We start from the raw sequence: 26,785 nt of genomic DNA on the forward strand, positions 1-26,785 counted from the left end.
ATGCCATTCTCAAAACCTTTGGCCAAGGCTGTAAATGTGTGTCTTGAATGCAGTGGCAGTGTGAGTGGAAACAAATTAGTGTTAGCAGTCAGCACCAGCAGCGAGAGAGAGACTTGTCTCATACCAGTACAAAATGTTTCAGTGTTGTCCTTGCAACAAAAATAAATAACATCTATGACATCTCACCAGGTGAACCTTTTATTAGCTGCCATCACCTATCAAATCAAGACCACTAAGGTTAGAAAGCTGATAAAGTTGTCCTCCCTCCACTTATCTCACTGTCAATCTCCCGTCCCCTCTAATTTTTCCTCTCTCCATTAATATTTATCTGAGGTAGTTTCAGCAAAGACAAGCTTCTGACAGGTTGTTCTATCATACCATAAGCCTCGCACAGATATCTACAGAATAGTAGACTGAAAGTGGTCCATCTTTCTTGTTTCTTTGTCCGTCTTTCTCACCGTCTCTCATTCGGCCATTCTTGTCTTTATACCATACAAGGCCACCATTGACAGGACCATTGAGATAAGCTCCTTTCTTTAATGCCTTGCAATCCTCAACCGAGATTCTGATTCAGAATCTACTTTTTGAGCTAATGAGGACAAGGGCTCCCTCTTTCACAGAGTAATGGTCCCACTCTGTATTTACAGAGCCCACCTACTCCCTCCCACTCCAGCTCACCAACAGTGCTTCACTCTGCATAGATTAGAATGGGAATGTCAGATTTCCCCCCATGAGCTTTGCCAACACGGTGCAGATTCAACACAATGAGCCTTTTTTTTGGGTCCACTTTGAGGCGTGCCTTATCATCAACCTGGATGGGATGTAGATAGAGAGCAAGGTATTAAGTATTGAGTAAGAGAGTGAGCGGGATTGGAGGGAAGGACAAAAGATGAAGAGGAAATGAGGGGTGCATGAACATGTTACAACTGACATTTATTGAATATCAAAGGCTGAGACATGCGGTGTCTTATTTTTTAGAACCGTACATTTACAATTGATCAGCGAAAAAGTATTTGTTTCTTCCTTTCTTGGCATTTAAAACTAATTTTGCATATTTAAATCAAATAAAAGGCTGATTAATTCATGTTAATGTTTCTTCTTTCTTCATCACGCAGGTTTGTGTTATTTTGAAAGAAATGCTAGACAATGTTCTTTAAACGTGTTACATTTTGTTTCCACTCCGAGATAAGCTATAACAAAATCAAATGTGTCAGTAAGAGATGGAATTATAACACCACACACACACACACACACACATGGCGGCACAGCACACACTTTAGTCTCCTTGTTTAGTATTTAATACATGAATACATGTATTCATCCTTATCAGTGGGTGTGTTAATGCACTTATGTGTTAATGAGGTAAAAAATAAGTGTCTGTTGTTTGACACTCAATATCCCCGCTTGATGCTCCCAATTGCATCCCAGCGCCAGTGCTCCCGAGTGTCATTGTCCTCCAAAAGAAAACCCATTTGCCCAGTCACCCTCTAAGCCCGTGTGCCACCGTTGTCTTAGTTTCTATGGAGACACTTCCCTCCAGACCAAGCATGCGGAGGGCACCCCTCCAGCGGAAGGTGGTGGAATAACATTGTGGTAAGGCAATCATACACCAACCTCATTTACATGTCCAAACATGAACCATGGACCGTAGCGTACAGTGTTTGTTCACTAAACATTTCACAGTAGTTGATTAAACCCAGCTTGAGATGGGAGACTTACAGTATACTGACCATGTTTGTTAATTTTTAGGAACAGGAAGGTGTAGTTGATGAAAACAGATGGGACAGAGTTAGTATAAAATGCATTTCTTTGCTCAAAATGTAGAAAATATCTTCCTTTGTGCACTACATTTAATGTACTTGAACTGATGTGGTCATTCTTCAGCACCTCCAGAGTGGGGCACTGTTCTATCTGGCTGTCTGTCAGTCTGTGGTATTTCCTTACCCATTCAGGAGACACTGTGCTGTCAGATGTTGTTGTTTGTTTCTGACCTTGAAAAGATGAAAGACAGCCACCTCTGAGGCAACCGTACTCAGCATTTAAATACACAAACCTCACAGAATCAAGACTCGTTTGTGTGGCCTGGAGACAAGGACACAAACAATCTGGGGAAGAGGCGAGATGATACTTTTTTAAAAATTTTATTTGGAACCACATCAGACCTGCTGTCATTTCTGCACTTCTTAAACTGCACTTTTAATTTCTATCCCCAGTCAAATCTGACTTAATTAAACAAAGTTTATTATAATGTTACAATAGAAACAAGATAGTTTTAGACTCTTTCAGAAATGGCTTCTAACTGATTGGATAAATAATAAAAGTAACAGAGAAACAGAATGCCATTAAAACATTTGTTTTACTGTGGAAGTAATTGTGACTGACTGCCACGCGGTCTCATTGATTGCTGTATATAATCCAGAGCTGAATCGCAAACAGCAGACTCCGCTGCTGTAGGGAGGACAGTAATGAAAGAGTGTTTTAAATCATGAACATGTTATTTTCCAACTCTTTAAATTGGTCAAAGGACCACAGAATCGAAAACAAATGTCAAATAAAGGCTAGGAGGACCAGATGTGTTATTTAACTCAGGAAATGCCAGCCTATAATGGTACATATATCATGCTGGCATATGAACACTTTACATCACAGAGTGGTTCATGAACCTTATAACAAACTCATCAATATACATTTCTTTAAAATGCACTATTCCTTAAAGAATAATACACTCTTCTAATCACATGTTCACTGTGGACAGATACTATAATGTCTTAGCAATGATTGTAATGCGTCACGAAGGACGACACATTTGTTCCTCATGAAAGGTGATAGTTAATGATAAGGTTATCATCATTAGGCAGCCCACATAAATACATCTTTAGCTCACAGACAGAAACCAGTTATTACATTTCTAATGTTAATTTTATTTTAAGCTTCATCAAATATGAGGGCTCTAATACCAATTCAGTCTCCTGTAGTGTTGTGTAATTGGTAACAGTAATAAATATACTCTGAGTTGACATACATTAGCACAGCAAAACTAGATAATGTAAGTATATAAAATCGCAAGTGAGTTTTAACAATTGGTACTCACAGAATTTTGTGATTTATTGTTTATTTTTATTCATGTTACTTGCATCAGGAATTCTTTTAGTAATAACAACACTGATTTAGTTTCCTCTTCTAACGGAATTTTAATGTGGACTATTACAGTAATTTTGACAATAATAAAGACAAACTCGATGTGCATGACAGTGCTTTGATAACAAGCAGATTTCCGTTCTTGTTCATTTAATTGAAGAATATTTCTGAGGCAGTGTAAGTGCATTGGGAAAAAGTGAATTTAATCTCATCTCACTCAGTTATTTCAAGAAAGAAAAAAATATTTTCTCAATGCGAATACGAGTTACAAAGATGGACATTTTCTGGAGTGCAGCGTCATTGCTCAGTTCCTCAAAAACCCATTGCAATATTGTCTGTAATGGAAAAATATCATGTGTTTTCAAAGAAAAACAGCAAAGCCAAACTTCCTTTTTCTGCCAAGAGAAACTACTGAAAGCTCTCGCTGTTTGACTCAAGCCAGACAAGTTTACTATCCTAATTGGCCTCAGTGGGCAGAGCATCAAACGTGTAAATAATTTTCTCAGCAATTGTCCTGCTCTGTCTTTGGCTTTCTTTCATAGTGAAAAGAAAGCTGTGCCTGTTGGAACAATGTTCCGTAATAAATCCTGGAGCACACTGTTTTCATCTTGTACAAAAACTGATAAAATATGGTAATGAGAGAACAACGTTCAATCACAGAGCAACCAGTCTCATAATGCACGTCAACCTGCGTGCATGGCCAGCCATGTCTTTTGGGGGTGACAATTTGCAGACGGGGCTTCAACTGTTGCTGCCGCATGTTCACTTGGTTTGTGGTTTAAGGGAATCGGGTTTCACATAATTAAGAACAGCTCGGAGCAGGTCGTCCCCTCCATCTGATCAGCTTTTGTGCCTCTGATGTGCCACAAGCCTTTTCATTTGTGGTTGTCTGAACATTTAGCACTGTGACATGCACTTAGTATTGTATAATCATGTTCTGCTATGCACAGGTGCGCTGCTTTCATTTGTTCTGCCTTCCCATAGAGCACATGCAAGCCCACAGTGTGACAGATGGAGGCACATAGCCAAAACTAAAAATTTGCGAGCAGCTGATAGTTTGTGTTCATTATTTTTTACGGCAGCTGGGAAGGAAAAAGGAGACGCGGGGAAATTGCAGCTTGACCACAATCACAGAGGACACAGCAGTGCTATTAGTTTTCCAATGCAATCACATAATCTGATGGCCCAGATATTTGCTTTAATCAGACACCTGGGAAATGCATCTATCCCATTTCATTTCATCAGCTCAAATCAATCTCTCATCAGTATTAAATGAATACACTGAGACCAGAAATCTGGAAGGACATGATATTATTACCAAAGGGAACTCCTTCATTACAGCCTTTTTATGATTACTTGTCTTTCCTCTCAGTGTTGTGGGCAATGTGTAATGCATTCACCCCTTGCACGCTGAAGATCCATTAAAAAAAACAACAACAAAAACAAATCAGTCCTTAGGAGCATGTTGTGGTGTAAAATGAGCCCATGATAATCTAGAAAAAAAAACTTTCTTTTCATCCCAACAAGCAATTTATGAGTACATGTCACATCAAATGGTGTGTGTACGGCACTGTGTAAGTACAGTACAGTGTAACAAGTAGCAGCTCTGATGTGCATGTGAGCAGCTCTATGTCCATATCGGACAGGTTATAGGAGCCTTTGCTTTGTTTTCGTCTCTCCTGCACATCTCTGTATACCAGTGACTGTGGGGATACTACTGCTGGTGTATCAGTGATGCCGAGAGCGCTGCACGAGGCGAGTCTTTGTCTGTTCTGGGGAGGCTGGGCTCCAGCTGGCTCCTGCTATGTGTTTGCATGCAAAAGTCAGTGGGTCCCTCAGCACTCAGAGCAGGAGGCAAGCTGGTTGATTGATTGGGATGCACACCACCAACGAACCCCCCTCCTTCTCCCCCCACCTCCTTTCTCCTTCCACACCGCCACCTCCTCCTCCTGCCTGTTCTTGCTCAGGGAGCACATGTGCCTCTCCTGCTCTCCATTTTTTTTACTCAGCCCTGCTGTATCACGCACCGGCATTCATGCAGTCATTAACAAAAGGTGCATGCTCACACAGACACACATACAAGTAATGAGAAAATCAAAAAGACACAAAAGCTATATTGAATAAAATATGTGGAAAAAATGGCAGGAAATGCTGCAAATATCATGTTTGCACGGGATGTGTATGTTGGTGTGTGAGCGCACATGCAGCATCATTGACTCCAACATTGGGTTCATTCAGGACAGCGCATTAGCAGGCATTACAAATAACCACTTGGCCAGACCATTCTCCACACTTCGTTTTGCTCTCGCAGATACGGAGGCATTATCCTTACGAATTCATCATTCCAGACAGACAGACAGAGAGAGGGCGCCTGGGGTAACGTGTATTTCCACAAATTTGGTATCGCAAGTGCTTTCTACGGCGCATCTGCTTTGAAGGGATCCTCCAAGTGTTAGTGGAAAGCATGGAGTTGAACAAAAAGGGAGAAGAAGGGGTGTGTTAGAATCAACGATAGCTTTTCAGGACTCCAGCGACGATCAGCCAAGCCAGTGTCTGGTGAACGAGCGCGTGCGTGAAAGTGCGCGCGCACGTGTGCGTCCATGCGTGTGTGTGTGTGTATGTGTGTGTGTGTGTGTGGACCAGGAGCCAACACACACTTAACATTCGTTCGTAACATGGCGTTGAAGCGCCGAGAGACACGACGGCTCTCTCCCGACTAATGCAAGCTTATTGTTCGGGAAGCCAGGGGACTGTTAACCAAAGAGACCTAAACATTCACAGAGACTCCTTTACGCACCGGCGGAGACAAAAGCGGATTCCAACATATGCATGTCGCTATAACGGTATAGCGGGTTGTATAGACGCACGCTGCTACCCCGCTGGTGGAAATCAAAGGCTGTACATGGCGGTGGAGAGTACAATTTGGCTGTTCTGTCTTCTTTCGCTGTTTTGTGGTCCATCCAAGCAAGGTAAAGCGCTCACTTTAATCATCTGCATGTTTTTTTTTTTCTTTCGGTGGGGTGCATGTGTGAGGCAGCGGACCACTCACATTACACTGAAGTGCAGTTACTCAGAACATAAGTAGGCTGCGATAACAGATAGGAGAGCCACCGGGTGAATTTGCACCTTGCACGGTCCGTCCAGCGTCTCCTCCGTATTCCGTCTTCACCTCATGTGGCCTATCCGCTGCTTATGATGTAGGAGTTTATTGTTACTTCATGTGGTGTCTCTCTCGGGACGCGCTGGAAGGCTTTGGCATTGCGAAGTTGCAGCACATTTGCCTGAGTACAGCAGCCCTAAATGTTGCCACGGGGCGGCCACGGGGTTTTGAACCGACCGGTGGGGAAGTTTGGGATCAAAACCAGGGAACGGGGCACACAATGGAGACATGTGGACTCGGCGTTAGTGTTCAATAAGAGAGCACCCTGACAGCCCGGTCTAAAATGTGTCGATTGCTCGGCTACTGAAAATAAATAACTTTTTGTCTCAGTTTAAAGAACCAACGACTGTGCGCACTGGAAGCCAGGTTTTAGCCACCGGCTCATAAAAGTTGAGTGAGTCTTTTTTTTTTTAGGACAGAGTTGTACTGTCATGAAAATAATCTTTACTAAAGCATGATCTGGATAAAGTTGAAGAACAGTGTGTCGTGGAGTTGAGATGCACATCAGATTTAGTTGCCGTTGCTCCTGACAGTGGAAAGTCAGCCCACACAGGCGGCGATGAGTCGGCGTAGAATTTACATGACAAAAGACCTGCACAGAATATCAGGGCAGGTTGTACAGTTAAATGCTCTCTCAGGGCCAGGAACCAATGGACCTGAAACAAGGAAACGTGGTATGCTTTCTTTTTTGTAAAACTTTTCATGACATTACATTTCTGCATATGCCTGTAAGAAATCACTGAGTTCAAGGTGAGTAGGTGACTGAAGTAACACTGATGTAGTGAAGCAAAATAGTCAAATAAGCATACAGTCCGTCCATCCATCAATCATTTTTGTACAGACATGTAGGAATAGCAGTGAAATGTAACCAGTTGTCATCAGTGTATGTAAAGCTGCAGCGCTCCGCTTTCAAGATTTAGCTGTGTGATGGACATTTAGAAAGATGCATAAAGTTTTAAGTGCCTATGAAGTATTTGTCTGTTAAGTGCCTCTCATGAGGACCAGATCAGGGCTGTGTGCAATTGTACTGCTACTACCAAAAACATGATGATTTTTTTTTATCAAAATATTTTATGTTCAGTAAATTGTTTAAGTCATTTCTCCAGCTAATATTGCCAAACTGGTTCCAGCCGCTCAGATGTGAGGATGTGCTGCTTCATTTGAATTTCATGATGTTAAGAGGGCACTTCTGCTTTCCTGTGGTTAAAACCTTTGAAGCCCACTGTTTCTTCTGTAATATTTTTTATCATAGTACTTGATCAGCCCATTGCTGTACTACTCAAACTCTTATTTTCCAGAGGAAACTCTGTCTGATTTAAGAAAAAACACATATCTTCCATCACTTTTATCCTGAGTCAACAGCCAGTATAGTCTTATCCATTTCTTGTGTCTGGCCATAGCTTTTCTTTCTGTTGCAACTTGCTCTGCAGTGATTGCTACCAGCAGTGATGAGAAGTAAAGCAACGCTGTGCACAAAGATTGGTGCGGCCGTGAAAAGTGAAGCCTGACAGAGTGAATATTTCAGAAACGTGTGCATTTCCAGGCAGACATCAGCTCTCTGAGATACTGTAATTTTAATACATAACTTCCATTATTCACTGTTCAATTATGCATATAAAGGCCTTAAAAGGGAGGCGACTAGACGTGCGCCTCCTTGACTTTCATCTGATATAGTGGTAGAAGGTCAGAGGATACAATTCATATAGAGTTGGATTGCCATGCCCTGCAGACTCCAGCAATTACTCCCTTTGAGATCCTCTTAAGAGGAGCATGAGTGATACACTGGGGGCGATCATATCCAGATGATGAAATCTCTTGTAAGTAAATGCTGAATGTTATGGAGGTTGTCTATGATAAGAGTGAGGAGGTGGTTGATTTATTTGCACTGAGATTTATCATCAGAAGTTTTACGTTTTGACATTTGGTTGAATTGATAAAACATCACACATATGTGAAAAAAGCTCTAGATAAGTAAGATTTGTCACCAAAAAGTGTTTTGCTTTAGAGCCAAAGCCACATTTGTATTCATGAGCTCGGATGACAGCAACACTGAGCTTTATGAGCAAATTCAACACATTAGTGTTTATCATGTATTATTACCAAATAATTACTTTCTAGTGTCATCAAGGCTAGTAAACAACACAGGCATGCTTCTCTGCATGTGCATGTTGTTGGGTTCAGAAAGTGGAGCATGCATGAAGGTCGTGAGTGTTGGTGGTTTGTGGGAACGTTGGCTGGTGGTGGTGGTTGGGGGGGTGGAGGGGTGGGGGTTCTGGCCCAGTGATGAATTGGTGGGTGCTGGTGCTGGGGCGAATTTGAGGGCAAGCACAAAGACCTTGTTTTGTCCATTCTAAAGATCAAATGAAAATATGTCAGCTTCACTTAACACATCACAATCAAACGAATGAAGGAAACAAAAGTGCCGGAGTGTCTGTGTTTTCACAGTGATAATGGGCACAATAATAAAACATCTACCGTTCTGAAAGACTTTATGAGCGAATGAATCTGATTATTGTAACGCCTTTGGCCTTTTTATATGCACATGAAAGATGTAAACGCAGCAACAGTGCCGTAATGTAGCGTATACTGACTGAGAATGCCATGAGTTAATTTACCCCTGAAGATATTAACTCCTATTAAATGTCTCCTCTCAGTCATCTTTTTGTACCAGCATGTTTTGTGATGTTTTCCTGTTCTGCCCAGCTTAAAACTGTTCAATTCGGTAGTTGGGCAATTCCTAGTGCAACAGCTGCCTGTTGCAATTCAACAGGAGCAGCAGAGTGAGATAAGTCTTTATTAAGCAGAAAAGTATTATGATTCGTTAACTTCTTTTCCTGGACCATCTATGCTGAAAACTCCTCCTGCATGTCTATGGGAGTGATCCTGCAGGAGATAAGCCAGCAGACAGACAGAGAAACTGCAAACAACACAGAGAAAGGGACAGCACTGACTGCACCCATGTTAATTGGTATTTTTGATGAAGCGCCTGCAACCAGAAATGAGTTAGTAGCAGTTTGTCTAGAAAAGAGATTAATTCAGAAAAAAATTGGATTGGGCTTAGGGCTTTTATTTTGAAGTACTGATTTGTGCATAGCAAGCAAGGCTCCTGAAAATTCTAAACTAAACCTACAATAATTTGGCCACTCTGGGCTAATCTAAAGAAGTTACGAACTCAATAGACTGATATATTGTCACCTCTTAAATTAATGTGTTGTTTGTACGCAATTGCATATTGACACATCTAGCAGTTACGAAGCAACATTATAGTTTATTTGAAGGCATGTTTCTCGCATTGAATGAATGTAATTCCAATTCTTTTAGCTTTGTTTTTGGTCTCTACCAACTCCTGAAGGAAGTATCTTGCTCTTTATCTGTTCAATCCTCCACAATGTTCACAATAGGTTGGTTAATGTGTCTTCCTGATGTTTGGTGTTGAGCAAGTTGTTGGTTTTTAGGGTTTTCTTGTTGAATAGAGCTACCAGCTGCTGCAATGCTATGAGCGGGGAAAGGGAATCGAGACAATACAGTTGTGGACTGGACCAACTAAACAATCAATTATAACCTGTAAAGCTGAGAGGAGCTGCAGATTCAGGTGATAATTCCCATTCACTTTAAGCGACTCCTAATACCGTCATGTAATACTTTATGACTGTACAAATATGGATTATAGTCACTTTAATGGTAAAAATAGACAAATCTCAGCATGTTTTTTTGTTGTTGTTGCATTTATTTAAATTGAGCCCAAGGTATGTTTTGCAATTGTTTTTTTTGGCTTGTATTTCGTCAAGCTGAAGAAAGTAGAAGAGTGTGTATCATTTTTGACTCAGTGACTAAGAAGAAATATAAACCATGAGGCTAGGGAACCACTGATCGAAAGTTTATAATGAAAACCTGCAGAGCCTTCCCATGGTAGCCTGCTCCTCTGCTCAACTTCTGTCAGAAAACAACACTAATTAAAGTGTCTCTGATTACGTTATGTGTTTATCACAGCTTCTTCATTTCCGTATTAACTTAGTGTTACCTTATACGGACAAATGAATAATGTAGAATATGCAGCAAATACGTTACACTGCTGGAAGCGTCAAATGGCCAGTCAGATTTTGTCATTTTTGAGCACACCGTTGCTCTGCTTCCCAGTTTAACTAAGTGAATCCTTTACAAAACTAAGTTATTCAAATTTACTGACAAGCTTCTGACATACCTTTGAAGGCTGTGAGCTAGCCCATCAACATCACACTGTTGACGTCTTACTCTGACTTTGTTGCATAATCACCGTACACTGTCCAAGGGAGGATCTTTTATTGTGAAATAGATGATGGATGGCTATCTCTACAACTCAGCATCTAAACTCTGAGTCATCAGTTCTAGTCAAGAAGAACCCGTTGTTATTCCTCCAGTATTCTCAGGTCAGACGGGGTCAGCTCAGCAACTTGTTTCATACGAAGATAATATTTTCATGAAACACCTGAGGAAAATCTGACTGTAAAACTTATAATGCTTCTTAGGCATGGTGGTGGGAGGTACATGTTTTTTTGAGTCAACCATTTATTCCACACTGCACCGGTGTCCTGTGGGGCAAAGTCCATTCTCCAGCTTAAATATCATGGCGATGTAAAGTTACACAAAGGGGGAAACATTTTCAGCTTGGCATTGTGTCAAAGTAAGATATTCTGAATTGAGTGAAGTTTGTAGAGTACAAATGTTTTCCAGCTAAGTCTCAACAATGTTATTTGTTGAAATGTAAAGTTCAGCTTGTAGCATAAAACTCATACATCCCATATATTCAGTTTGCAGCACAGTGAAGTCATGTATCACTGTTACAAATGTTGCACCACTGAGACAAAGTTGAATGACATTTTGCACGACAGTCTTACTTGTACATTTACTGGGATGAAATATAACTGCAATTTCTTCCCAACTCGGATATAAAAGTAGGCACAATTTAGTTTTTTATATTCTACTGCTTTTGTGATTACTTTCATTGTGTTGCCTTCAAGCTATAGGAGCCAAACAAACAGAGTAATGATAATCAGACCTTGCTTGTTCATACGTGATTGACTGTTGGACAGTTACAACAAGATTCTGACAGAAACCTGAGATGACAAATTCATACATTTGTGTTGTCATAGCAGCTTCAGTTTTCAATAGACAAGAGCTGTTGGTACCAATAAGTCTTTGTGTTCCTGTATACCACGGGCATTGGTGTTTGCATTTCACACCAGATTTGTATTGTGATATTGGCCTTTGTTTGCTCTTCTTAATACTCAAAATGTTGGGGTGTCTTTGGCTTGGTATTATGTTCACTTCCCCTGCCACACGTTTACATCATTTCTTATAGTACAGTGTATTTCATACCAACCTGGAAGCAAACAAACAGCTTGTGTTACTGCAGGTTGGTGTGAAGAGTGGCACATGAAGCCAAGAGCGTTTTTTAAGCTGTTTTACAGTTTCCTTGAAAGTTTCCATTAAAGCTTGTTTTTTCTTTTGCGACTGACTGTTTCTCTCTGATGATCTGATTCTGTCGCATTACTTCGCCTGAGCACACCAGGGGTGTTGTGTCACTTTTGAGGATTATTCCTCCCTCTCCAGTTTCATATTTGGTATCAAACTGTTGTAACAACTGACATTAGAGTAAATATTAGTTGGAGTTGTTGATTTACATAGTTACAACAACAAAAATGTTGAGCTTTTAGTACTTTCTGCTTCCTTCTGCAGGATGTATCAATTCCACTAAGCCCTTTTTTCTGATGGAGTCATTGCTGGTCTCCACCTTTAGGTCCCCAAAGAGTTGTCATCCATGTCTCCTCCTGAACTCTACCATCATCTTTAATGTTCAGAGATCTTCAGTTCCAGTTTGTTGTGTCTACACCAAAGGGACAGCTGTTCAACCTACCGTATAGTGGCTGCTACAGAATATTAAACATTGGATTTATACGGGGATGTATGCTGTCTGTAAACTCGCCGGCCTTTACTGTTACTGCTCATGTGTAACATCATCACAAATATTTCCGTCTATATATCATGTTTTTAGTTTGTTCAGAGGCTAAATTGAAAAATAAAATACTAGTTCTTAATTTTGCTATTAAGTCTGTCCTCAGCTCACCCTCCCTTCTTATCGTCTTGTCTCAGCTCATCACCTTCATGGCATCATGTAATTGCATTTCCTAATTTAGTTGTAAATGATATAAATATTCCTCTTTTAATGATTTATATTCTGGTTGTTAGTGTTGAACTTTTGCCTCAAACTTATCACCCTCCTTCAGTATTTCCATGAACATACATACACAGATCTCTTGAGACCAGAACGTGTTGGACAGCACTGCCTGTTGAGACTGGCTAATTACACATTAGTGGTAAATTAGGTATCTGTGTGTGTGTGTGTGTGTGTGTGTTTGCTGAGGTACATACAGTTCACCCGGTGTGCCGGTTTGCTTGTGTGTAAGCGTGGGTGTGTCAGCTGCAATTTGTGCGTGCATCTTGATCCCCTCCCCAGAGAGCCCATGCTAAATTAGGATGCATATTATTTAAAGATGCCCTGGGCTGAGTTTCAGCTGGGTATATTTGTGCAGTGAATATGTTGATTTTTATGGTGCCCTGTGTGTGCCTTTTCACACTGCCAGGAAGCAATCTTAAGCACAGAAGTGTTTGCATGAAGGGAGAGGAAGCCTTGAGCTTGATTTGGTCTGCTATGAATTCGAATGATTTGCACTCTGGGGTTGTTCAAAGTAATGTGGTGAATTTATTTTGTGCTTGCTTTTTCTCACTTATAAATAGCATAGCCTCTTAAAATATCTAAAAAGAAGATCTTTGAGCTAATGAGAGCTTCATTTCAGTCAGCATGTATGTATTTTTTATTAGTCTGCATCAGATCTCTAGAAAAGACAAAAGACCAATTTCTAGATAAAATAGTTATTTTGTAGATTTTTGGTTTCCTCATCTAAAACCTGCAACAGACAAGATACTATGAAATGATATGATATTGAGAGACCATCATCGGCAAATGTCCACATTTCTTTTTTCATTTCCTGGCTTATTGTATGCCAATAATATAATATAATATAGAACCCACTTTTGAATATGAAACATTTCAGGGTTTTGATCCCACCAGCTGGAGTCATGTAGGAAGTACAGAAAAGGTTCCACGGTGGTACTTTTCAGAATGACTCCCAACATGCAAGATGTACCTTGAAGGGCCAAAACTAATTTTCTCCTACACCCGCTTTTGCACTGAGCTGCATCTCAATTGCATACTGAGATCAAATGGAGGAGAGTTGCTTTTTGGCAGTGCTGCTATCTATTAATACTTTGATCCCAGGAGCACAAAGAGATATTACTACTGCAATGATGCAACTCAGATGGATTGTGTTATTTCATCCTGTTGGCTTACTAGGTCACTGAGGTTTGCCTCATAGTGCAACTGATATACATGATGGGATTTGAGCTGTTGCTCAGCTGCACTGAAGGTGGTATGCAGAATATTAATCTGAGCCTCAGCCATCACTCGCCTCGGTTCAAGGCCAAATTATAACCACATTGTCACTAAGACTGTAGGTCAGCTTATCATGCTGGTAAGCTTTTCTTCATACCTGTGTGTGTGTGTGTGTGTGTGTGTGTGTGTGTGTGTGTGTGTGTGTGTGTGTGTGTGTGTGTGTGTGTGTGTGTGTGTGTGTGTGTGTGTGTGTGTGTGTGTGTGTGTGTGTGTGTGTGTGTGTGTGTGTGTGTGTGTCTTTTGTTAGAGTATCAGCAGCCTGGATGCGCTCACTTGGTTAACCAACCTGCATTCACATTCCTTCCATTCCTCCCTGCTCTCTGCTCGGTCACATGATAGAGCAGAAGTTCCACTAAAGGTGGCCGTGTAGGTGGGAAGATGTGGGTTATCTGAAGAGTTATATTGATGAGTATGTGCTGCAGTGGGAAAGGCAGTTCTAGAAATTCAAAGTGGGGCTGCACTTCAGTTCCTACTATGTTCCGCAATCGCACAATAGGAAGCACGCATTTCTGAATCTCTTGAACAACCATTTGTGCATTATACTGAGTACGCACGTCCTCTAGTTCTCATTCAAATGCAGTATATTATTCAAAGATCACAGCACACCTCTCAAATCTGTGATGGAAAATGTCATCGCTGAGAACCCCGGTGTGAGCATAATATGCGAAGCTTGCTCAATGCAGTCTGCCCTTTCCCAGTGCATGCACAGTGTCACATAACAATCTCATTCATCATTCTGACATTGTGAGATGCTCAACCCTGATCCTTGCGTACAATCGTTATCGCGTAGATGTGCCTCACTTTAAAAGGCATGGTTGAGGAAACAGGAAGTGTTTTTGAGCTGTACTGCCTGTGTGCTGTCTCCTGTCTTTGCATAGATATAGTCCCTTTTCAAACCATCCACTACCTCACCAGATGCCATCTCCTGCACCAGTTGCACTAGCTGTAAGTTGTTTGTAAACGGATTCCGTTTTGGATCTCCTGTGTTACTCCCAAGTTAGTTTTATTACTAGCTTTGTTGACTCATGCAAGTGGGTCTGGCACTTGACATGGCCATGTGGAGGCCCCATGCTGCTGGGAGGCCCCACATGCAGGAGAGCTGCTCTGTGATTGGAGGAAGCCAGACTAGGATGAATGAGCACTGTACATAGAGCAGGAGGCATGAGGGACTGCACAGCTACGCCTCCTCTCTCGTTCTCTATCCCTTGTTCTCTGTTTGGCCCCCATGTTTGTCCCACCGCAACTCTTGCTTTTCTTTTACTGTACACTTTTATGTCATTTGTTGTTACACTGGCTGTGAGAAGAGAGTCGGTATGACCTCTTACAGTTTAGGTTAAAATGTCAGTTATAGTTTGTAACTTTGTAAAAAAAAACTAAAAAAACAATGAATTTCATGCTTGACTGCAGAGCTTTTGCGCATCAAAGAACAGCGTTGCAAGTGCAAAGGCAGGTTGGCAAATATGGATAGATGGGAATTTTTGTCAGGTTTGGGAATCTAATAGAGTTGAAATGATTATGATTAATCATTTTGACAATTGATAGAAAAATTTGCAATTAACTATTCTGATAGACTGATAGGCCAAAATTCACTGGTTGTAGCTTCTGAAGTGCAATTTTAATTTTTTTTTTAATTGTCTTTGATTGTGAATTTAACATCTTTAGGTCTTTTATTGTTATATTGAAAAAACAAGCAATGAGAAAATGTCAGCTTAGGTTTTAGGAAATTGTGATGGGTATTTTTTTTTCAATATTACAGCGCAAACAAGTACAAACAAATTTATGACAAGATTTATCAATACTGAACATTACTCCTATTTTCATCTTGAAATTTGGATAATGTGCTTTTGGGAGGTAATGAAATGATACTTGGTTTTGAAGAATTATACAATGCGATTTGGTGAGTAACTCAGGGGGTGTCAGAGCAGCGACTATTATAGTTCATTTCGAAAAATAACGTTAGACTTTCTTAAAAAAAATCTTTGATTCGTTATATTAGCTTTCTGACAGTGAAAGTGACTGTGTTTGTGCCCATGACTGGGTGTGAGAAGAACCGTGGTGTATCATCGCGGGAGGAAACACAGCTGGAACGGTTAACACTTGACACAGCAGCTGTTCACATTGTTGAGTGACTCGTAGCCTCACTGTGGGTTCAGTGAAATGTTGAGCCCTCTCTACATAGCATTGCTTAACTAGTAAAACAGTTTTTAATTTGCAATCCACGCTATCTAAGGCGGTGGGTGAATATGTAGCATGCTTCAGACACCTACAGGGCTTTGTATTTTCACAGAAAGGACTCAATACCCAAAGCAATAGTTGAGATGAAACTATACAAAATGAAAGCCAAAATATTTAGACAGTAGTAAGGTGCGTCTGTCAGTGAGAGTCTCTGTTTCTTGTTATTGCACAGGCATTTCCACTCGCATACCGAAACCCGAGAGTCTCCGTGTCCCTGCAGGGTTTATCACTGGCTGCTTCTCTGCTCAGACGATCACAACTGTGGCTTCAAAATATTGATTTATTCAGATGCCTGATAGTTTTTGGCCACAAGCACATGCAAGTGGTGGGGCTTTTTTTTTTTTTCTTTTTTTTTTTTTTTTACCTTGTTGCTATTAATGTCAGGTTATTAAATCTGAAAAACAAAAAAACACCTCTGAAAAAAAAACAGTAGCAAAAAAAAAGAAAAAAAAAAGAAGACATTTGAGCAGTGTTAGAGGTTTGGTTTGTGGTGTCCAGATATCCAGACCCTACACACACACACACACACACACACACACACACACACACACACACACACACACACACACACACACACACACACACACACACACACACACACACACACACACACACACACACACACACACACACACACACACACACACACACACACAGTTTTCCAGCTGTAAACTGCTAATTGTTGTCAATTAAACAGTTTGTCTCTATCCAGTCTGCTTGAAGCCTTTTTATGTTTCAGTGCATCGTAATGTCCTACAACACAGGTGTCCTGAGACAAATGCTACCTACACGCACGATACAATACACCTCTAACATCATTCAGGAACAAATCATAGCAATTATCTACTGCTGCTGTGTCAATTTAACAGATATACAAGGAAGTCTGTGATCACAGCTTTTGTGTGCTTTTTGGTCCCTCTTCACAAAACTATCTTTAATCACATTTTGCTGCTCTATTTCAATTGAGTCTCAAGGCTGCCCTAATCTTATCCGCATTAGTTCAGTTCTCATCTATTCTGAAACTCTGAGTCTATTTCGCCTCAATCTCTGGAAGTTTGTGACCTCTTTCAGCCTACTTAACTTGTCAATACTACCTTATAGCAGGCCTACTTGTTCCAATTCTTAGCAGCGTGGTTTTATGGATGACAATGTTGGTTCATCCAACACTTTGATCCAGACTGAACAACAAAGGAATGGATTGCCAAGAAATTGAATTTTCTACAACCATTCAGGGTCCCCAGAGGATTAACCCTCCTGACTCTGATGAGTCAGCAGGCCAAGGCTAAGAGTTTTCCTTTAGTGCTATCGTGGCATTGACAATTTGGGTTTTCTGTGAAATATCTTAACAACTGTTTGATCCATTGCCATGAAGTTTAGTACAGAGTCTCTCCAAGTTCTCCTCGGGATTGTTTAATTTGTCACTTTTTTGATTAATGATAAAACTAGTTACATTCTTGTCCAAACTGTACTTTTACAGGTGTTTAGTGCCAGTTTGCGTTGGCACGCTAAGATGCTAAAGTCAGGTCGTAAACTTTGTGCTTCCTAAACGTGGTTGGCCTTGTTGTTGTAAAAATGTGTGCTGACATTTTGCTGAGAGGGCCATGGTGCATTTAACAGCACAGGGTTGCTGGCATGACTATCGCTGTGTTCAAATGTAGTCTTATGTAGTCGTGTACAGCAGAAGTGTCCGTATGCGGTATTCACGGTTTCGGAGCGAGAAATGTTCTGCAAGCCTCAAGTTTACTGGTCGGGAAGTGTTTGCTGATGTTTACAGACATGGCGGAGGCCAAGGAAGTTCATTTTTCGTTAGATGTAGGTAATATATTGTAATTTTACTCAAGTAGAGTTGGTCTTCATAACTTAGATCGTCAGCCTACGTCTGAGGAAAATATTGATCTTCGCAACGGCCGCATCTTTTCCCTCTCCGCCTTTTGCATTTTCTGCATCGCTTGACACCCCGTTAGCTCACTAACCTGTTCGCCTCCGTGGCTTCCACATTGCTGTCGCCGAGCAACGGTGTTTTCAATGTCTTAACCAATTGAATGTAAAACATGCGGTTCAAACGATTGCCATGTTGTAATCACAAGCTCAGGAGTTCCATTTGAACGCAACATATATCTCGAAAAGGATACCATCGGGGTAAATTGTTGTATTTATTGTAAGTCGCTTTGGATAAAAGCGTCAGCTAAATGAAATGAATTGTAAATGAGAAAATATTACCTAATTTGGATGAGTTGACTCTTTAAACTGTATCCAAATCCATAGTAGTGCACTGACTAAGTTATGGACACCAATTGGTGCCTCCAGGATTTTGCATTGAGTTTGATTTTTTTTTTGTGATCGTTGCAATCAAAAATGCTCGATTTTGCGAGGGAATTTCTCAAAAATTGTGATGTAATTTGCAGAGTTTTAAGTGAGTTGTTTGCGTAAAATTGCATGAATTAGAAAAAGTTGCAAGTGCAGAAAGTAAAATACGATTTATTTATTTTTTAAGGACTACTTGATAAAGGAATAAATATGTAATCACATGCTGTGATAATAATCGTGCTGCACATCACAGAAATATTTTAGTTCTCTTCTTTAAGTTATTTATTGAACTTAGAGAACTATAGAGCTGAAGGTTACAAAAATAAAGCATAGAAATGACCCAGCTTTACATAACAGGCAGTCTGTGACTGTAATATAGAATACGAAGACTACGTCAGCCATCAAAATAAGAGCTTTAGATGCTGTTTAATTCATGTTAATTTAACACAGGCCTGCGGTATTCACAAAAACAAAGTGCAGTCTCTCACAACTGAAATTTCTGCAGCATACAGTAATATGTAATCACTTCCATTGATAAAAAGCATTTCATTAGAACATTTTATTGTGAAAGCCACATTTTCCGCAAACCCCGCCTCTTCTGTTTTTTTCCCACTTGTTCCGGTGTGTTTTGTCTGAAAAGACTTATTTTATGCCCAAAAACTTTCAGCACAGATTCTGCTAACAACATTTTAAGCGGATAAAATTGCAGGAATTAAAAAAAAAAAAAAAAATGGCAAGCTCCCGCAAATATTGCGGAGTTTGCTTGAATTTGTGTTAATTATCGCGATCGCAATTTCCTGGAAGGACTGACCAAGAGACATAGATACACAAAATTGTTTTGAAGTCATTTTCATTTGGAGGTTGCATTTTTGCTGGATTTATTGTTTCTGTTAGCATGCTAGCATTCTAAACTAAGATGGTAAACATGTTACACATTAGTTAACTCAGCAGCTAAGTTTTAAAACCTCTTGTTTTTTTTGTTTTTTTTGTCTTTTTGTTGTACAAGCTTGTTAATTTTCGCTGTATTACGGTCTTAATAATATATAGGGTACAAACATATGTGAAAGCCAAGATGTTGCACATCAGCTCAGGATAATAACAGTGCAAACGGTTGAGTCACAAACAGCCTATGAAAGACGTGGCTGTGATGGAAAGTGGTGTATGAATATAAACTGTTATTGTTGTGAAGTTTATATTGTAGCAATAGAAATGCAGCAAACATTTCATAAAAACAGCAGCAAATGACAACATGTTGTTCTGGGATGTCAGCATTCTGAATTCATTACATGAAGCACCACTTTTGAACTCTTTTAATCCAGTGTCTTTGTTGGTATATAGCAAAGTTCCTGAAAGGCCTCTGGTATTGTGCAGCTTCGCTTTAGAGACTGTGGAAATCTGAGCTGTGGCCTCAGGGTCATTGGGTGTCCAGTCTCTGTTGACAGTGAGCTGGGCCGGGTGAAATATTCGCCATGTTGGATCGCTCTCCTCCTCCTGCTCCTCCTCTTTCTCCTTCTGTTGCCCCCAACGTTTTGTGAATAGGTGATCCATTAATAGAAATGGACTAGTGGCATAAGTGTTGATGGTATCAAGAGCACTGCCCTCCTAACGTCTCCATTTCCCCTGCCTTTTATCTCTTTTACCGCTCACTGAATGACAGAGACAGTCTGCTTCTTTGTCAGTGTATGTTTTGTTTGTCCTCTGTATTAGATTGTGAATAGCAGCACAAATCAGGCTTTAGTCTATCCATTTCTCTATGTATCCACCTACGACAGGAACTAACAGCTTTATATTTTTAGTTTATCCAAATTACTATTATTGGTGTAATTTGGAAACCTATTAGAAATCCAGACAATATGTGAAAAGTGTCAAAGGGACACTGGATTGTTTTGGGGTGATATGTTTGCTTCTTTTCTAGGTGTTTGATTGTTTCTTGGTGTCTGTAGGTCAGTTACATCCCCTCTCCCTTTTGTAAACCACTGTCCTCTCTCTGCTTAGAGTAAGCGATGAACCTCTTGGCTCAGCGCCATCACAATCCATTCACTACAGCTCAGCGAGACCGCACAGCCGCTACTATATCCCAGAGTGCACCCTGTCCTTTCCAGCAGCTCCCACTTCTACAGTAAAATGGCAAAATGGCCACTTCACAGATCCCCCCTCTTCAGTGCATTGTGTCCTCATGAGACACCGACCGACACTTACCGTATGGGTGTGCGTGTGCGTGTGTGCATGTGTATGTGTCCACCCGCTACACGTGGCCAGAAATCTAGGGCATGTCGAGGTTTCTGACACAAATGTGTGTGTGAATATCAAGTGTTTTAATCCCAGATGAAATATCCACTAATAATGTGATATGTGATATGATTACCTTGCCTACTTCTTTAAATGATAGTAGGTCATCCTAAACTTTGGTTCTTAAAATGTTACAGTAACTTTTCAAGGTGTTCCTCCTCTTTTTTATTCTCCCCATCACCACTTGATTCCAGTTTTGTGAGAGGTAATGGGTTCCATATCCAACGCAGAATCATCCCGACCTCTCACCATTCGAAACCATTGGCAGTGAGCTGGGAAATGGCTGCTAACGTTTTAATGACTTAATGAGACCTAATTAGTTGAAATGGGAGAGGGGAAGTGTACAGCAGTGGAGGTTATCGGTTTCTTTGTGTGTTGACTCACACATATGCGAGTATTTTTGTTCCAACAAGATTATGTTAATGTTTTAGTGCTCACATGTGCTTCCTGTCTGTGCTTTTGTGTGCATGTGCATGCATGCATGTTTATGTCGTCTCCATGACAGGTAGGCGTGTGTGTGTGTGTGTGTGTGTGTGTGTGTGTGTGTGTGTGTGTGTGTGTGTGTGTGTGTGTGTGTGTGTGTGTGTGTGTGTAGGTCTGAATATATGGATACCACAAACCAAATTCTGGGGCTCGCCAGACTGCTTTTCTCAGCATTACCCAGCCACTTCATCAGGATGTGATGGTGGGGGGTCAGGCCTCATTTAATCAAGGAAAAAATTGCATCTCCCATTAACTTAATTAATCCAATGGTGGAGAAAGAGAAGCTGAGGGAAACCTGCCTGTGTGTGTGTGTGTGTGTGTGTGTGTGTGTGTGTGTGTGTGTGTGTGTGTGTGTGTGTGTGTGTGTGTGTGTGTGTGTGTGTGTGTGTGTGTGTGTGTGTGTGTGTGTGTGTGTGTGTGTGTGTGTGTGTGTGTGTGTGTGTGTGTGTGTGTGTGTGTGTGTGTGTGTGTGTGTGTGTGTGTGTGTGTGTGTGCGCACACTGTCTTTCTGTGCCTCTTATAATAAATAATAATGGTTTTAAGCTGAATTCACAAAGAAGTCTGTCAAATGAACTATAGACAGGATGTTTGAATTACGTATATTCCTTGCACAGGTACACATGAAATCATGTAATGTCTCCATGAAAAAGACATAGCTTTAATTTATGGTATTTAAATGAGGAGGCTCTAATGCGAGAGAGGTGAAGATCATTTAAATGCCTTTATATGATATAGTTTGCATGATAGGGAAGTTTGAAGATAAATGTGAAGAATCTTTGGGAATAAGATCCCATCATGACGTCATTTTTAGGAAGGTGATCATACCATGAGCTGTAAAGGAATATTCCCCCCAGATGGAGCCTTGACATCGATGGTGGTGAGGGAATCGAGCAGTGACTAAAGATCTGGATGGATGGGATGTGAGGCGGGAGTCTAATGAGCACAATAGAAGGACCGATGGATGGAGGTGGAAGTGACTCTGGGGTGGGGGAAGGTTGCATCGATCTGACACTGGAATGACAGCTGACGGCAGCAAAGGAACAGTTTCACTGTTATGACACCAGCGAAACAATTGGCTCCCAAAATTTGATTGGTTTAACTGCACGAGGAAGAGAATGAAGATAGTCTAGATTGAACTGTCTGAATCTTTATGTCAGACAAATCTGGTTTGTAGTAATCAGCCATTAGTGTAGTGATGCCTCACTTGTAGGCCCACTAATGTACAATATGTAATAATTTCTCCTCTAATGCACTTTTCCAAGACGTTTGTCCAAGAGATCCTGTACAAAGTTTGACAAATTAAACATTAAATATTCATGTTTTGTTCACATGGAAGTGAAGTATGTGCAAGACAGCATGTATCTGTAGACTGAACAATCTGCCAAGAGGCTGATGGTGAACATCCCACATCTATCCTGCTAGCAGGATACTCTCACACAATCCTCTGCCAATACTCTACTCTTATCGTATTGTGTGGCTTTTTTCTTTGTGATTTTTATTAACTGACACATTTCTTGTAATGGCAATGTAATAGTTTTATTAGTTTCTACTGCATGTGTCTAACTAAACAGAAGTGGTGAATTAATGTTTTTTTTCCTGAAGGCTTTGTCCAAACTAATTTTAAACTACTGCTTCTAGATTGAATAACTTTCACAAGCACACACATGTACATTCCTCTGTCAGAGAGGGTGACTGCTGGCAACCCAAACCTTTCGCTGTCACTATAAATGTGTTCAACTGTAATGTCCACCGACCCTGAGTGCGCTATAAATCAGCCGTTGGGCTTGTCAATAGTGGAGGTCAGACAATCTTAGGTCTTTCTAAAAACAAATAAAATGGCATTTGCTCAGCGCTTATGTTACTTCATGCAATTGTGAGCCTCGTGTCAATTTTAAAGTGTGTCTGCCAAGTCAATAAATGTGAAATGTGAAAAATTATTTTAAAGCAGTATGAGCCAACTCACTCCGAGTCATAAAACTAAATCAAAATGATTCATTATCCCAGGGAAAAATCATGGCTATGTCAAACACAGACACTGAAAAGAATAACAATGACCTGGCACAGGTGCGATGCATACAGTATCGGGATCCAGTGTTTGCAGAGGTGATTTATCTTTTTCAAAGAGATGGTGTTTTTATCATTTACAAATCTAGAGACAATCAAGACAAACAAAATAACAATAGGGCTTTCGCACCATCGGTGTTCGGGCCCTAAATATGTTGTTAAAATTGGACAATTTTAGATATAGATGTCACTATGGAAGTTTCAGTTCAGTCCTTACTATCCCTAAGCTCCTGGCCTTAGTTCTTTGATTCCCTCACTATAATGCAAGCATTAAAATCTTTGTACACGTTCATTAACTTCTGTTTTACAACATGTTTCTAATAGTCTGCTTTGATATACTGTAGTATATAGTAAACTTTTATTATCCATGTACAAGAATAAGAATGTTCTCTGATCTCATGCATATTATACAACACATGTTAATGCATAATGTATGAAGAAATATCTGCACATTAAAAGCAGGAAAAATAGATCATGCATAAAAATAATATGTGTAGCCTCGTGGAAGCAGTGCAATATGAAACTCTTGCTTTTTCAGTTTTTGTCTGTATGTGACTAACACTTCAGCCTATCTATGCATGATAATTTAATGCTGCCATGTCTCTCAAGACTTGAAGTCTTCAGTTCTTTTTTTTTAATCTCCAATCACTCTCAATTTCCCTCCTTTACTTTTTTATTAGTTCTCTCTTCTATTAAGATCTCTACTGTTTTTACTCTTTTCTGCTGCCATTTTCTTATCCATAGTACTAAGTTAAAACTATTTTACAGGACAACTTACTGTTATAAAATAGAGGGAGGGACTTAGAAATAATACCTCACTGAGTAGGTGATATACAGTTATACAGTATTAAGATAAACAATAAAGTAAATCAGCTGGATGCCCATTACACTAAGTCTGATACCACTGCATATAAAATCGCAATTATCTGCAACTTTCCTCAATGATAATGAAGCACTTTACATTAAATCATTAAAAACAAACCACAGCTTAATGGTTAAATTACCTTCATGCATTTATGCAGCATTCTGCTGCTCATCTCACACCAGCTCATCAACCTTTCACCTTGCCTCTCTCACTGACTTTAATGTCCTGCTGCTGACATACAAATCCCTTCACGCCGCTCCACCCTTTTCATTTGCAGAGCTCCTCCTCCTCCTCCTCTGAGCTTGGCCTCTTCTCTGTCCCCACAACACCCTGCCTCTGGAATGCACTGCCACTATCCATCTCTGTTGCCAACGCTATTGACTCCATTGAAGTTATGCTGTGAAATGACAAATTGGCAAATGCTGAAACTGATAAAGTAGCCAAAAATAGCAGATATGACAAATGACACGCATGTAAGAAACAATAATCAGATCGAAGGCAGGACAAATATGGACATATATTTTATCATAAAGATGAACTTAGACTCAACCTAGACTGTTGCAGAGCACAGTTAACAAGCCTCTCTTCCTTTGCTCTCCACAGAAAAGCCTGTATCGGTGGAGCTGAGCTGCGGTGCTGGGCCCAGCCATGTAGTGTTGGAGCCAGGTTTGCCCCTCTTGCTGGACTGCAACCTGGGGGCCAGCGACACACCTTTTAATGTCACCTGGCTAAAGGATGGCCAGCCACTGCCTCTGGAGGGTGATGTCTACCTGCAGTATTTAGCGAACGGTTCGCTCCTACTGCTGCCCGCTTCGAAGGACGGTATGCCTCCCCAGGGCGTGGAGGGCGGGTACAGCTGTGTGAGTGCCGGCGCCCTTGGAGCACTGACCAGCCGCACTGTAAACGTGCTTCTCGCAAGTAAGTGTCCAGCCACCCCCAGGACCATCCTTGTTTCTTTTGGGGGCTTTGATTAAGTATAAGTTGGGTGGGACGGAGGCTTACACATTTCTGTCGGTTTAATATGAGTGAATCTGTCTGTCGAAGTCTGTTAGTTCTGTAGAAAGTGGAATGAATAGTTTGAGACTTATTTGATTTTTAGCGCTGCTTTGAAAACAGAATTATTTGAATGGAATAAAATGAGAAGTCAATTAGTTGATCAGCAGAAAAATGTGTTAATCTGAATTAACTGTTAAAGTAATTTTGAAAGGGAAAATGCCGCATATTTCCCCAGTTTCAGCTTCTCAATTTGGATTTTTGTCTTTGTAGTCTTGCGTGACAGAAAACTGCATAGCTGTGGGTTTTAGTCAGTCAAGATTTGGAGACTGCTGACTCCCCGAAATTGGATTTTCTTTACTATTTTGTGAGATTTTTCAAATCATTAAAAAAGTAATCTGAAGAAGCAGAAAGTAATCTGCTGTTTTATCAAAAAAAATAAAATAATTAGTTGCAGTTGTGATGTAAAGCTACAAAAATTAAGGCACTTTTCTTTAGGTTTGATTTAACTAAAAACTTTATATTATCCTAAGTTTGACATTTTGGGAAATACTCTAGTGGCTTTCTTCTTGAGCTTTGGGAACTTTTGTAGCAACTTTGAAGAGGGCAAGGCTAACTCTTTATGCAAAAATGATGAAGCACATTACAGACATTAAATGGCCTGCGTTTTTTAACTTAGAGGCTTACCAAGTGTGTGTTCGTATGTCCCAATTATTCATTCACAAACACACACACCAGTGGCAACAAAGCCATGCACGGTGCTCATCTGTCAATTGGAGCATGGGGTTCAGTGTGCAGTGTCTGGCCCATTGACTTGAGGCATGTGGACTGGAGGAGGTGGAAATTAAACCAGCAACCCACTCTACTATCTAAGCCTCTGGCTGTAGCTTTTGTATTCATCATAGATTGATGAGAGCACCATCAATCTCAGAGAAGCAAATGACCATATTTTCCAAAATGTCAAACTCTCTCCTTAATCCCTGAAAATGGCAATGTCACAATAATGAATATCCAGCTAATATATTTTCATTACACATGTGCTGGTGTTTGTCTATAAGGGTTTAGGAGGGTCAACATGTTGAATAATGCATCATTGATGTGGGAAGAATATTTATATTCATCCATTCTTCTATTTAAAGCATTTATTTGGGTACAGTACTTGAACACACACACACACAACTGTGATTTTTCAGTTTTGTCTGGAGACTTTCCTTGCATGGATGGAGATGAACGTGGTTCTCCTCAGCTTCAGATTGGACCTAACAAGTGTCCTGGGATCAGGTACACTCTTAAAGAACACTCGGACACAGAGTGAAGGAGGACGAGGGGGTTAAAATGAAAGTGAACAGGAAGATATGGGTATGAGGAATGAGAGGACAGGCTTTAGTTTTTTAATCGGCCCTCCGAGGAGGCCTCTCTCCCTCACACTCCTAAGTGGTAGTCTTTATTTAGTCATTAGCTTTGTGTAAAATGAGACAGTATCCTCTGTGGATGCCCCTTCTTTTGTCGGCTGTCACATGCCTATTTATGAGGATCTCTTGTTTGAGGGACAATAAGGACAAAAGGAGAGGGAGGGGGGATGTTGAATGAATGGTGGGAAGGCGGAAAAGCTGGAGAGAGTTTGCAGTGATTGTGAAAGGAAAGGCTTCCGAGACCATTAAGAATGACCTTCAGTTTGTATGTGTGTGTGTGTGTGTGTGTGTGTGTGTGTGTGTGTGTGTGTGTGTGTGTGTGTGTGTGTGTGTGTGTGTGTGTGTGTGTG

The 26,785-nt window shown here is 40.6% G+C and overlaps 1 protein-coding gene across 1 annotated transcript in view; it reads left to right on the plus strand.

Moving 5' to 3' along the window:
- Positions 1–5,816: 5,816 nt before the first annotated feature.
- Positions 5,817–26,785, plus strand: part of igdcc4 (immunoglobulin superfamily, DCC subclass, member 4) — a 49,350-nt gene continuing 28,381 nt past the window's right edge. Inside the window, exons 1-2 of the mRNA XM_069690488.1 lie at positions 5,817–6,107; positions 24,634–24,948. Coding sequence (XP_069546589.1) covers positions 5,858–6,107; positions 24,634–24,948 — 565 coding nt within the window. The 5' untranslated portion in view covers positions 5,817–5,857. The remainder of the gene's footprint in view (positions 6,108–24,633; positions 24,949–26,785) is intronic.

Source organism: Brachyistius frenatus, unplaced genomic scaffold (assembly GCF_029030835.1).
Source record: "Brachyistius frenatus isolate BFR_SWC_R1_liver_20210118 unplaced genomic scaffold, ASM2903083v1 Contig_9, whole genome shotgun sequence".
In the NCBI taxonomy this organism is placed as follows: domain Eukaryota; kingdom Metazoa; phylum Chordata; class Actinopteri; family Embiotocidae; genus Brachyistius; species Brachyistius frenatus.